General features: G+C 43.6%; 1 protein-coding gene across 1 annotated transcript in view; it reads right to left on the reverse strand.

Annotated features, from left to right (window-relative positions):
• Positions 1–12,016: 12,016 nt before the first annotated feature.
• Positions 12,017–14,408, reverse strand: part of LRP4 (LDL receptor related protein 4) — a 51,548-nt gene continuing 49,156 nt past the window's right edge. The window contains exon 38 of the mRNA XM_036259602.1: positions 12,017–13,642. Within this exon, the coding sequence (XP_036115495.1) occupies positions 13,310–13,642 (333 nt within the window). The 3' untranslated portion in view covers positions 12,017–13,309. The remainder of the gene's footprint in view (positions 13,643–14,408) is intronic.

The raw sequence follows: 14,408 nt of genomic DNA on the forward strand, positions 1-14,408 counted from the left end.
TTTTTTTTATTCCTCACCCAAGGATATTTTTCTACTTATTATCAGATAGACTGGGAAGGAGGGAGGGAGAGAGGAAGAGAGAAACACTGATTAGCGCCACATCAACTGGTTGCCTCCTGCACAACCCGATCAGGGCTGGGGATGAACTAAAACCGAGGTACATGCCCTTGACTGGAATTGAACCCGAGACTCATTGGTCCATGGGCCGATGCTCTAACCACTAAGCCAAACAGGCCAGGCTTTTATTTATTTATTTTTAATCCTCATCCGAGGATATTTTTTCCATTTATCTTCAGATAGAATGGGAGGGAGAGAGAGAGAGAGAGAAACATTGATTGGCTGGCTCCCCCATGACCCCGACCAGGGCTGGGAGGAACTGCAACCAAGGTACATGTCCTTGACCAGAATCGAACCCAAGACTCTCTGGTTTGCGGGATGATGCTCTAACCACTGAGCAAAACCGGCCAGGGCTCATTTTTCCAGTTTTCTTAGTTGAAGACTTTCCAAATTCATCTGTTGAGACATTGCTCACATCCAAAGACATAGTAACACAGCCAGCTTTAGTAATATACTATCTTTATCACTTGATCACATAGAGAAGACTGTGATGTTTTGGCCAATTTTGTTTAAAAAATACTTATTGACCATTGTTTTTGTTCCAAGCATTGTTTGAGGCATTGAGGTAACCTCACAGATACGGAAGGGGGGGAGGGGAAGGCAGGGGAAGGGAATCTATGCTCTGCTTTCATTTCTGTGAAGAAATCAGACAATATACAAGCAAAGAATAAATGGCCTATCCAGCAGCAATAAGTGCTACGAAGTAAATAAAAAAGAAAAAATAAGGTAAATGTGACCAGGAGGACTACTCTAATAGGGAGCTGAGAAAATGCCTCTTTAAGGAGATGACATTTGAGTTGAGACCTGAGTGGAGCCTGTATACAAAGACAGGCTTGAGGTAGAGGTACAGCAGGGTAGGAAGTTCCAGGAAGACAACAGCAAATTCAAAGGCCAAAAAGAATAAGCTTAATGTGTTTGAGATCTATCAAGTAGACAGGGCAACTGCCCTGACAGGAACGAACTAAGTAACATATTCTAAACTCCAGAGATAAAAGAATGAAAATCATTTAAGAACCTCAAAACTCTTCAATACTGACCATCAGGAATCCATCAATGATAATTAGAATCAAGATCTTAATTTTATGCTCCCCCACTGTCACAGCTGTCCATCTCCCAAAGGGTACATACTGTACTTTAAACTGCTCCATCCTCCCTCTAAAAACTACCATGCCTATCATACATATTTCATCATGTCTTGACAGAAGCATTAACAAAACAAGGGAGATTCTATCCAGAAATTGCTCCAGAATTCTCCCGATTAGATCCCATTATATAGTACAACCATAGGTTAAAAACAAAGGCCCTGGAGACAGACTGACTCCGTTTCAAATTCAGGTTCTATCTGTTGTGTGATCTTGAACAAGTTGCAAAACCTTTCTAAGACACAATTTTCTTCATCTGTAAAACGTTGTGAGGATGAAAAATGATAAAATGTGGCATCCAGTGAGTATTCATTCAATAAACATTAGCCACTGCTAGTAAAAGTATTTGAGCATTTATTTTTTCAAGAACCAGAGCTGGGCCAGAGGAATTATAAAAGCAAATTGTTTGAGAGATAAAATTGCAAACTCCCTTAGGTCAGGGGCTTTGTCTTTTTCTGGTTCACTTGTGTACTCCCAGAATCTAGAACAATGTTTAACACACATTAGGCATCTCAATATCTGTTGAATGAATGAAACTCCATTAAGCCTGGGCTGTTCTCCAATACAAAGAAGAGTTTTCATTCCCCATCAAGATTTTTAACAATATCCTAAGGCATTGTTAAAGATGTTTATTATTTTTAATTGCCTCCCCAAAACTTGAAACTGTATTCATAATATTAAGGTACTCAAATTTATTGCAATTAAAACCCAAGTGTTAAATTGAGCTGTTGGCTGCAGAAGGCTATACCACTGTTCATAACTCAAAGTTGATGATCTAAACTTTAAAAGTAATAAAATATAAGGTATACTGTTATGGACTACCTTTGCTTGCCATTGCCTGAATGAACAAACTTTAAGTACTAGTATAATTTTTTTCTCATGAGTTTACCAACCAGGTTTAATTTATACTGGCAAAATAAAGCTATTTCACCTTTTCTACATCATTATGTTTTATAAAAACATTACAGTTTGTCCAGTCACTTAATTAAAATACAAATAATTTAGACTTCTTAAAATTCAAAGGTTGGTAGCTTAATTTATTGTCTCTTTAGGTCAAAGAAGGACTTTTCAGGGTGATGAACATGGAGATAGGAATTCACCTCTCCAAAAATGAGTTTTCAATTACTATAATTATGTATAAAATAAGACAGGCAGACTTTCTGGGCCAAGATTTGATGCCTTGGTTCCCATGAGAATTAAATGAGAGCCATGCATGAATTTGGGGCAAGTTCTGCAAAAACTACTCCACCCTCTCTATTGATGTTGAATGGAAAAACTCATCTGTGGAGATTTATCAGCGCGAATATGTTTTCTAACACACAGTCGCCACTCTGGCGACATCCCTTTCATCATTTTCCTATCCTGGACACAAAACGGGATACATTTAATTCCTTCCCGACAATTATCACGATTGCAGGGTAACTATCTCAACAGCCAAAAAGACCGGTAAGAGCTAAAAAGTAAGGATCTAGTTTACCGAGTCCCCACCTTAAAGTACCAAGGCCTGCTTAACCCAAACTGCTCGCTATTGTATTGGTCCTCCACACCGGCAGCGCTGGAAAGATACCTGAACTCTACTGACACCTTTTGAGAGAGAAAGCAGGCGTAAGGGCGGAGCGGTATGATCGGAATTGTTAAAATCGCTGCAAGCCGGTAGGAACACAGGTGCACAGGCAGGCCCCGGTACCGCTGTCCTTGTCACGCTTGAGGCGACCAGGCCCTTCACAACCACGACGGCCCTCGTAGGCACTTATTCCCTCTTTCATTCATTCAACAATTACGCGATGGGCTCGGTAGCAAGGCGGTTTCGCAGGGCCCCCGCCCCAGTCCCAGTCCCGGAGCACCCTCAATCGCCAGGCGCGGCCCTGCGCTTCCCGCATCCCTCGGACGCTGCCGCCCGCACCCCGCCGCGGCGCGCTCGGGCACCCGGATCCCAGCCCCGGCCTCGGCCGCACCACAGCGCCCACGCCCCCCGCCCTCCCAGCCGCGGGTCCCGGGCCTCCGCCCCGCTTCGCCGCGTCAGACCCGCCGGGTTCGTGGGGCGAGGTAGGCGCCCGTTCGTGGAGGCCCCCCACCCGGGGTTCAGAGAGCCTCCGCGCGCGCGACGCCTGGATCCGGGGGTCGGGGTGGGTGGGTCAGGCCCGAGGGCCACTCACCTCCGCCGGGTCAGATCCGAGGGGCCTGCTCTAAGCCGTTTGAAACCGCTTGGGCCGCCGCACACCCTGCAGTGTCCTCGTTGTTTATTGGTTCTCGACAGACCGCCCATTGCTCAGTTATTGGTCCATTTGAAGGGACTGTGGGCACGCGCCGCCCGCAGTCTTAAAGGGGCCGCGCACAACTGCGTTTCCTAGGGGACTGGCGGCTGCCTGCTCCAGTGGGAGAAGAGAGGCTCCCTGGAGCGAAAGCTGCCGACCCTCCGGCAGAGAAGCGCAAGAAAGGTGTGTGGAGAGCTGTGCATCGCCAGCCCTGAGCATGTTTGTTTTATTTGATTACGATATTTAAGCTGCTGTCAACATCTGGCGATTTTTTAAAAATGTCATTTCATTCACCAAATATTGTTTGTGCAGCTAAATGCGTGAGGGAAAGGAGAAGCAGCTTGGGCATAGTGGAAGGAGCAATGAGTGGGGCTTGATGCTGGGGTCTGGCCTTGCACTTGCTCTGTGTAAACCGCTGTTGTCAGTAAGTCATCTGGAGCTTAGTTTTCTCATCTGTAAAACGGGATAACGATGTTTTCCTTACAAGCTTAATGTGAAGATTTAATATAACTAATTGAATGTTTAGGCAAGGCAATCGAACAGGAATGCATTCCGCAAACGCTGAATACTTCTGTTATTTATAAAAATGAGAGTGATAAGAAAATTATTATTATTATTATTATTATTATTATTTTTTTTTTATCCTCACCCGAGGATATTTTTCCATTTTTTGTACAGATAGAGTGGGAGGGAGAGAGAGGAAGGGAGAGAGAGAGAGAAACATCGATGTGAAGGGACACATCGAGTGGCTGCCACCCGCACGACCAACCAGGGCCGGGGACAAACTGCAACCGGAGTACATGCCCTTAGCGGGAACCGAACCCGGGTCTCTCCGGACCGCAGGCCAACGCTCTAACCGCTGAGCCAAACTGGCCAGGGCAAATTATTATTATTTTTAATCTATCAGTTTGGCAAAGATGAGAAAGTTCAACAACCTTTTGTTGGTCAAGATTTTGAGAAACATTCAAATTCACTGTTGTGTAAGAGAATTATAAGGGTCAAGAGCGGGTCTCCCCAGAATGTGCCAGCTTGGCAGGCAAATTATTTCTTGCTGAAAACAATTAGAGCCCAACAAATTCAGAAGAGTTTTTTTTTTTTTTTGTCTCCCCCCACACCTGCCTGAAGAGATTCGGATGTAAAATCATGCTTCAGGAAGGGAACCTGAGCATTCATCTATTCACCCAAGTACCTGTGAATGAAACATGTCAGACTGGGACACTCCAAGCAAAAATCTATTTTGCTAGATTCCTTTATGTCCCTTGATTCTGGGTGGCCCTGTAAGAATTTGTTCACCAAATGTTTGCTCTTTCTTATCTACCTGCGAATTACCAACTTCCCCCTCCTCAGTCCAAAATGACATATAGAACTCATTTTGCCTGTCTTTGGAGTTTTCACGCTTATGTGAATTCCCTGTGGACATGTATTAACATTTGATTTTCTCTTGTTAGTCTGCTATATGTCATTTGAATTATTTGACCAGCCAGACAAACTAAAGGGATAAGGGGAAAGTTTCCCCAGCTGGACAGTATACTTTGGTGCAGACTTTTAGGAGGATCAGTGAGCAGTTATTAAAAAGTAAAATGTGCTTAATCTCCGGCCCAGTAATGCCACAGTTAGGAATTTGTTCTACAGATCTATGCAAGAATACAAAAATCAAAAATGTTCAAAGATATTCACTGCAGCACTGCTTAAGATAGAAAAAGAAAAGAAAACCCACTGGAAATTACATGTTTGTTCACAAGGAACTTGTTATATAAATTATGATATATGCAACTGTTAAAAAGAATGTGGTTAATCTATATATGTGGTATAGAAAAATGCACAAATTTTGTTTTATTGAAAAGGGAAGTTTCAGAAAAGCACATATGGAATTATTTTATTATTCTGTTATAAATGTATGTGTATTTGTGTGCATGACTGAAAATGGTTAGAACATTCCTGGAATTTCAAGAAACTATTTAATAGGGGGACTTGGTAGAGAGAGAAATGAAATTTTTTTCTATTGATGTTAAATTTTTTTTCTTTTATCCTCACCTGAGGACATTTTTCAATTTTTTGTTCAGGTAGAGTAGGAGGGAGAGAGAGGAAGAGAGAGAGAGAGAAACATCGATGTGAAAGGGACACATCGAGTGGCTGCCACCCGCACGACCAACCAGGGCCAGGGACAAACTGCAACTGAGGTACGCGCCCTTAGCGGGAACCAAACCCGGGTCTCTCTGGACCGCAGGCCAATGCTCTAACCACTGAACCAAACTGGCCAGGGCAGTTTTTTTTGTTTTTGTTTTTTTTATATCCTTACCCGAGGATATTTTTCCATTTTTTGTACAGATAGAGTGGGAAGGAGAGAGAGGAAGGGAGAGAGAGAGAGAAACATCGATGTGAAGGGACACATCGAGCGGCTGCCACCCGCACGACCAACCAGGGCCGGGGACAAACTGCAACCGAAGTACGTGCCCTTAGCGGGAACCGAACCCGAGTCTCTCCGGACTGCAGGCAGACGCTCTAACCGCTGAGCCAAACTGGCCAGGGCTTCTTTTCTTTTTTTTTTTTTTTTTTTTAATAGAAGGAGCAAGGAGAATGTCTCATAGCAAAAAAAGTAAGGAGCAAGGGCATGGAGACAAGAAAGTGCATTGTATGTAGAGAAATGAACATGTGAATTTGATTTTAGAGCAGGGTTCATGTTGGGAAGTAGTGGGACACAGATTGCCAGAGAAAAAGTTAGGAACAATTCTTGTAGTGTCTTGAATACTAGGGTGAGGAATTTGTACTTTAAGTAGGAAATGGGGAGCTATTGAAAGTTTCTGAGCAAAATCAGAATTGTACTTTATGAAAATTGATTAGCTTGGTTGTCTAAAATGAATTAGAGTTTGGATTCTGATATGAGGTAATAGCCCTGGAAATGATGAGAACAGATTCAAGAAAGAGTGAAGGGTTTGGCAACCAACTAATTTGTCTGTTTGTTTATTTATAATCCTTACCCAAGGATATTTTTCCATTTATCTTCAGATAGAATGGGGGGAAGTGAGGGAGGAGACAGGGGGAGAGAGAGAGAACCATTGATGTGAGAGAGACACATTGATTGATTGCCTTTGCAGGACCCTGACCAGGGCCAGGGACGAACTGAAACTGAGGTACATGCCCTTGACAGAATCAAACCCCAGACTCTTTGGTCCACAGGCCGACACTAACTGATGAGCCAAACAGGCCAGGGCGGCAACCAACTAGTTTAGATGCAAAGGTGAGGTGGGGCCCATTTTAAGAAGATGAGGCAGAGTATGCCAGAATTTGAGCCTAGGCACTGGGAAGTGGTGATTGCCCAAATGTAAATAGAAAGTCAGGAGAAGCCAGTCTCAAAGGGAAGGCAAGTAGTTTAATTTTAAACGCTTTTACTTTTATATACCCATGAGATATTCAAATGGAGTCATCTAAGTAGGCTTAGAAAATATAGAATGAAAGCTGGGAGAAGGGACTAGGACTCAAGTGATATAGATTTGGGAATCACTTCTGTAGAATGAAAAAAAAAAAAAAAGAAATTATGGTAGTGGATGAGACCACAGAATGGGAAAGTAGAGAGAATAAAAGTGGGGGATGATGACAGATCCATAGGTAGAGGAAGGAGAAAGGAACCAGAGCAAAAAAGTCACAGTGACCTTTGAGAAATGGGTTATGAATATATAGAAATAGTCTTCTTCAGTCATTGGTCATTGGCATGTTTACTTTATTTAAATATTATTGGAAATAAACGGAAGATTACATTTAAGGAGAGGGTGATGGTAACCTGAAATTTGCTCAGTAAAGCTCGTGTGGAGTCTGGGTCCCAGAGAGTTTTAGAACAAGATGCCAAAATTCCCTTTTGTTTTATATGGTTTAGGTGAAGCCATACTAGATGGTGGGCAAAGATGACTGATTCCATTAATTTCTTCACTCATTCATTCAACAAATATTTATTGAGCACCTAGTATATACAGGGACTATTCTAGGCACTTGGGATAATCAGTGAGCAAAATAGACACAACAACAAAAAGAATCCCTCCTCTCGTGGAGCTCACATTATAGTGAGGACACATAGACAATCAACACATAAATATATAGTATCTTATTAGACAATATGTGCAATGGGAAAAGAAAAAAGAATACAGAGTGGAAAGACTGTAATTTTGTAAAGGGTGGTCATAGCATGTTTCATTGAAATTGTATTTGAGCAAAGACTTGAAGAAGGGGAGGAAGTTAGCCCTGAGTATATCTAGAAGAAGAAAGTGCCAATGGGAACAGCTATGCAATGATCCTAAGTTGGGAGCATACCTGGCAGGTTTGAGAAACAGGGAGGCCAGTATAGCTAACTGGAGCAGAGTATGTAAGTGGCAGAAGGAGGGTAGTAGATGAGGTCTGCTAGAAAATGGGTGAGGAGTGGCAGACCCTGTAGGGCCTTATAGAAACCTAATACAGTACCTTGCCCATGGTAGATATTCAATAAATGTTTGGCCAGACATTTTTTGCAGGCCAGGATTATCATTAAATAGCATTTATCTATGTATTTATTGACATGATGTGTGCCTACATTATTCCAGGGACCTCTCAATAGTTTTACATAAGGGAAGTATTAATAGGTCAATGAAACCCTTGTGGTATTAGAGATCAAAGTGAACACTGTATCTTTGCAGCCAGACGCAGGAAACAAATGCCAAACATTGTGGCTGCTTAATAACTGTGCTGGGTATTTCTGAAAAGCCTGCTAGGGTTGGGACAGTACTCATTCCATCATAATTACAAGCTGTATTCTGCTCCCTACCATGGGACATGGATCCATATTTCCAACCTAAGAGGAGCAGCTTCAATGAATAACTTCCTTTCAACTTTCAGTCCAGGTACCCCCTGCGTCTGTCTCTGGAGTTAGCAGTGGTGACATTAACACAGATCTCAAGTGCCTATGGGTTTTAGTGCCTTGATTGGCTTCCAAGACTGCAAGGCCTATCCCAGTGTGCACTTCATTGCATTTAATAGGTACTGCTTGAATGACGGAATGAATAGTTTTTTCCCCCCTTTTTGCAGCCCATTTCCCCATACCCCTCAAAAATGCAGGCTCTTCAAGAATTTTAACCACAGAAGCACTAGCCCCACCAAAGAGGAAGGAGGCAGAAGGGAGAGATAGGGACCTTGTTAGCAAGAGCTGGAGGGGGGAAAACACTGAGAAGGGCAAGATAAGTGAGTTCTTGGCTCTTTGTGTCTTATAAAATGAAATAAGCAGATTGTGTAGCTTCGGGCTAACTTCAGCCTTGGGTTTAAATTCAGACCCTTAATTAGGCTGCCTGGATCTGCTTTAACATCATGTTAGGGAGTCCAAAGTTGTGAGTTGGAGCCTTGGATGGAAATAAAACTTTGTTCCCTATGCTAAGCTCTGTTTATCTGGAGAGAAAATAAATGGGTGAGTGAAGGAATGTTTCAAAACAAAGACTACCTGAAACATCCCCAAACATACATCCTATTAAATGGATCAGTTGAGTCATCTTCAAATATGAAGAAAAGACAAACTTATAGACTGTTTCCTAGCCAAATAAATGGTTCAACCACATTTTTGAAATCAATGTCCAAAGTAGAAATAACTAAAGCTTATTAGATGTTCTTGAATGTCATTTTAGAACCTTGTGTACCTTCAGCTCTTGTACATGCTTTTTCTAAGTTCCTCTGCAGCAATGACTTAGTTTTCTGCAGGCCTAGGTTTGGTGAAAACTTCAATTCATGCCATGGAGACCTATGGACTACAGAGATCTTTTCATCTTAGCTTCCACAGTCTGTTCATATAATATAGAAAGAAGGGCAGTGACTATATTGTGAATGTAATTAGTTTGCAAAAATATATCCAGTTTGTTAGAATTTGACTCAGTATCTCCCTATTTATCAGGTTTATACCCAGAGAACCAGACAAGGAGTTCTCAACCCTTGTTTCATTCCCAAGATTTCCTGGAAGTCACATAGTACAAGTTTCAGGCTAGAAATTACCTTAGCTATCATCTGTTTCAACCCTTTCATTTTACTGATCAGGAAAGGAAACTAAGAGCCAGCACATTTTTATCACCCGAAAATGGGGTGCTAGTCCTTGACACTGTTACTAAATTCTCATTTGCCAGTGGCCAAGTTCTTGTCAAGATCTGGGCCATCAGAGCAGCTCCATTTTCCTCTTCCATCTCCTGCTGAAGTGACAGGATAGTCCAAGGTTAGCGGGACCTCTAAGGCTATGTGTGCTGAATACCTGATTAAACTGGCTGACATGTAACAAGGTAACAAAATGCATTCACCAAATTTTGTCCTCCCAGAAACATCTCCAGTTTCCTAAGAAAATGGTGTGTGTTCAGTATCATTTTTTTTCTCCCATTTGAAATGTTCTTCCTGAGTTTCCAACTCCAGTGGTCACTGTTCATGGCCGGGCCTGTAAACGGAGGCTTTGGGAGGGGGCACTTCCTACAGGTATATAAGCTAGTGCTTTAGGCTGGATTTCAATGCTTAAAATGTCTTTCTTTTCTCTTTGTGTGAGGTTTTTTTTTTCCTCCAAAAAAAGAAAGGTAGAGTGGGGGGATGCTTATGTTTGAGCTCTTCCAGTTGTTTTTGTTCTAGCGCACATATCCCTCACCAAGTTGGAGGAATTATACACTATAATTTATACTCAGATGTCTTGTCATTTAAATATAAGAGGCTTCCGTATGTCTTGCTTGCTTTTTCTTCTTTTTTGGGGGGTGGGGTGGGGTGATGCAGTTGCCAGACCCGAAGCTCTGTGGTCAGGCATGGCCAGTACTTGACCCATAGCAGGAAATGAATAAATGGGAGCATTAGTCTATAAATGGCTTGTGGTTTAGAAAGTCAGCTATTGAGCATTGACATCAAATTTTATATCTGACATTGAGACTTGCATAATTCCCAGTCTTCACTGAGAACCTGAGAAGAGATCCCCAATCCTTGTTCTAGTGTTCAGATACAGTGGTTGAGCTATGAGAAGACAGCTTTTTAAAAATAAAAGGAATCCTAGTGTTTGTTTGATCCATTCTCGGAGTAACTATAAAACTAAGATCAAGCAGCTGATGGTAGATGTGGGACTGGAATTAGCTCTCCTTGTTCCCATTCCAGTACTTTCCTTACATAGTCTTGCCAGTGACCATCACTGCAAGGCAAAGTCAAGTTCTGTGACACTGAAGTCCTCATAGACCTAGAACAGAAATAAAGGATACATGGTATACATGCCATGACACTTTCTTCCAGCGCCTGAGTGATATGTCACTAAAGCTCATGATGCTTTTCCCACCGAGTCTGGGCAGGACCTCAGGCAGCCACTACCAACCAGTGAGAGTTGGTCTCACGATGAAACCTATGTGTTTTCCCTCCTCTAGAAGAAATCAGGATTTCGGAAGCCAATGAACTCTGGTCTTGACCTGTTTTCTCAAGATGAGCTGAACCTCCAGCCAGGAACCTCACACTCTTTATTGCTCTTCACTGTCCCCACATCCCCAAAGGACTTAGAGGTGATATATGCAAGCAGGTTTCCCATGGCATGGGTTTGCCAGACGGAGCAGGTGCAGTTATTAGTCATGACTCCAAGCCAGGCAAGGTGATTAAGAAAAGCTAAATTTATATTAAATTACCATAAAGTCCTAAAATACTGAACATAGTGGTTAAATAACTCCAGAAAGTCCAATCTCTCCAGTGAGTAACGTTAAAACCATTACACATGAGCATGGGACAATCACTTCCATTAGTTTAGGACAGAGAGATTTGCTTTTTACATAGTAAATCAGTGCTCAAATAGATATTTCTTCAAATATGTCCTTTCAACATTCTGATCAGCCCGAGTGCAATAAGATCCTTCCCCCTTTCAAGAAAATGCCACTCTTCTACTTTCTCCCATTCCCAACTATGAATCTGAGGACCCAATGTGCTCCTTCTTTTACTTCCCCGTCAGATATGAAATGTCCCTCTTTCCTCCTAGAAGTGGCATCTGACCTTCCCACTGCTGTGCACTGGAAAAGCCTTCTTGGTCTGGCCTGGCTGTCCTGTGTAGTAGGCCTATACCTGGGGCTGGCTGCTGGGAGCAGGGCTAAGGGCGTGGCACCCGTCTCAAGCAGTCTTAGAACTAGAAAAGGTTTGCTCTTATTTTCCTTTTTCACTCACATTTGACAGCTGACTTCTCAATACCAATAACCACAGGAGATGTTTCAAAGCAGGAAACTTCCCCTAGAAGCCTTTCCTTCCATTCTCACCCCTTATTGTCCTCTCCTGTCACTTCTAATTCCTGGGTGGAAGAGGCCTAGATCTGCCCTGGGTTGAGAGGGCTTCATCAGTGGTTCTCTCCACCTTTTTCGTCCTTGCCCTCCACTTTGCATTTTTATTTAGCCCTGCTCACTGCAGGCACCATAGGCTAGGTCAGAAAAAGTAAATTAGGGAGAGAGGAAGAGAGGGGTGGGGTGGGGGAGAACGAGAGAGAGAGAGAGAGAGAGAGAGAGAGAGAGAGAGAGAAGAGAGAATGAATGAATTAGGTAGAAGTTTTAGGACAGAAAAAAGTCTCAACTCCCCAGATACTGGCATGAGACACATGCCCTTTGTGTGAATAAGCATGAACCAAGAGATGGCATCTCAGTATGGAAAGTAAGTCACTAAGCTGGGAAGAGAGTTGGAATGGAAACTTCACCACCCATAACCACAGGCTCTCTGTCCACTTAGTTCCCTGAGCACCTGAGAGAGAACACAGGAAGTTCTATCTCATGGATACCTCCCCTTAGGCCCTGGGGGTCCCAAGTCTCTAACCCAGTTGCTCTTCCTGACCATTTATGAACACTTCTGGCCTTTTTTTGATTGGTTGTTTCAAGATCTCTGTGCTCAAAATCCCAGAGAATGAGGGAGAAAGTGGCAGAACAATAAAAGTGATATGCTATGTTTGGTCTAGGCAGTGCTTCTTAGATGCTGGTGACTCAGCCCTCATGGCCCCACATTCACTGAAGCACTGGTTCATAACCTGGGTGCTTAGAGTCAAAGACTTAGGAAGGTACTGGACAGTGGTGGCACCAGGAGGGAATTCATATTAGCCAGCTGCCATGCTGGGGTTCCCAGTCATCTGAAGGTAGAAAAGGCTCCGGACCTTCTAGCAGGAGGAAGAATAGCTTGAGTCATACCCAGATCTCACCAACTGAAACACAGCAACTCTTGGAGTGAGAATAATATCCATTGCCAGCAATGGATAGGACACCCAGGCCCAACCACCCCAGAAGCTTTTTCGTATTACCAATGCACTTGAGGCTAGAGGTTTCCCAGATGCCCATACCAGCTGGGCTGACTCCTCCTCCTCCTCTCAGCCTCTATCCTTCATCTCTCTCTTTACCCATGATCCCCTGCTCAGCCCCTGGGGGCCAGTTCTCTCAGAGAAGCGGTCAGGCCAGCTCTGATGGGGGAGAATGCAGTCTTGGATCATCAGCTCTGTGGGGCAGGCACTGAGGGCTCCAGGGGAAGGGGTGGTGGAGCTCTGTTGATGAGGAATCATTACTGAGCCTCATTTAGGGGAGGCTCAGGACGGAGTGCAAGAGGCGAGGTTCGTGGTAAGTTCCAGGTCTAAATTCTCGGATGCGCCATCATTTCTCCTGCACAGGTAGTTATGGACTCAGATAGAAACAGCCCCCGTGCAGGGCTTGGGAGCAGTTATGGGGTGGGATGAGGAGGGCGGGACAAGCACACATGAAGGGGGCCTGTTGCATAAGCGAGCACAAGGACTGAATGTCCATAAGAGAAGGAGCAGGCAGGGAGGGAGGGGTACATGGGCACTTAGACCTGGCTCTCAGAGGAGAGCTTGCGTTCGTGTTTCCAGCCCGTGTCTGGCAGAGAGCCTCGTCTTTCAGGAGTGGCTGCAGTATGGACACTGCTACACTCAGACTGCTCTTCCTGCAACAGCTGCTCCGTCTCCGTGTCATCCAGAGAGCCAGAGCTGGCCTGGATGGACACTGTGTCTGTCTTCATGCAAACGTGATCCCGAAGAAGGCCCCCCCGTGAGCTGCGTAGTTGCTTGAGGTCATCCCACTCAGCATCATCTCCAGAGAGGAGGCAGATTCCCTCTACAATCTTGATCTTCTCCTTGGTGTAGTTATGATCGGGTCCACCCTAGGGTGGAGAGTAGGGAGACATGATCAGTTGGTTGGCTCTCTATAAAGGATCTCACGGTGAACTGAAAAAGGAAGTGGATGGGGTAAGAGTGGGCATGAAGAGCACAAAGATCCCACAAACACATGGGGAAACTTGGTCAGAGCAAATATGAGGCTTAGCCTAAAAGGAGAGGAGCATGAAGATCGTTACCATTAGCACACAGGGAGGAGGGAGAACCATGGCGTCCAGTCCTGCATCAGACTCTCATTGGCTATGTCACCTTGGGCAAATTACTTAACATCTTTAAAACTCAGTCTCCACATCTGCAGTGTGGGGAGAATAACAGTATCCATACCTCATAATCAGTTGCTGTGAGGGTTAAACCAGGCGATACATGGAATGCAGTTAGTAGGTGCTTGACACAGAAGATGCACTAAATCATGTTAGCTATTATTGCATTGTTTTTGTGATTTATTAATGGGACATAATGATATGCCTGATCAGAAGCAATTGACAAAAGCAATTACATTTACATTTATTCAGGATTTTAAGCTACTTTTGTGCTATTTTCTTCTTAATTTTCTTCTAATTTTGTTAAGGAGAAAAGTTTTGGGAGGTAAGAAAGGAGGAATCTTAAAAAAAAAAAAAAAAAGCTCTTATTTGGATTCTAAGTGTCAATCCACTGGGGTCCTGTAACCTAAAAGCTTTTGTGGGAGGTTATTCTGGCTCTGATCCCATGAGCCTTGGGGCCATTCCCCAGCAACCTGGGATGGTTCCAAGGACA

Source organism: Molossus molossus, unplaced genomic scaffold (genome assembly GCF_014108415.1).
Source record: "Molossus molossus isolate mMolMol1 unplaced genomic scaffold, mMolMol1.p scaffold_m16_p_13, whole genome shotgun sequence".
Taxonomy (NCBI): domain Eukaryota; kingdom Metazoa; phylum Chordata; class Mammalia; order Chiroptera; family Molossidae; genus Molossus; species Molossus molossus.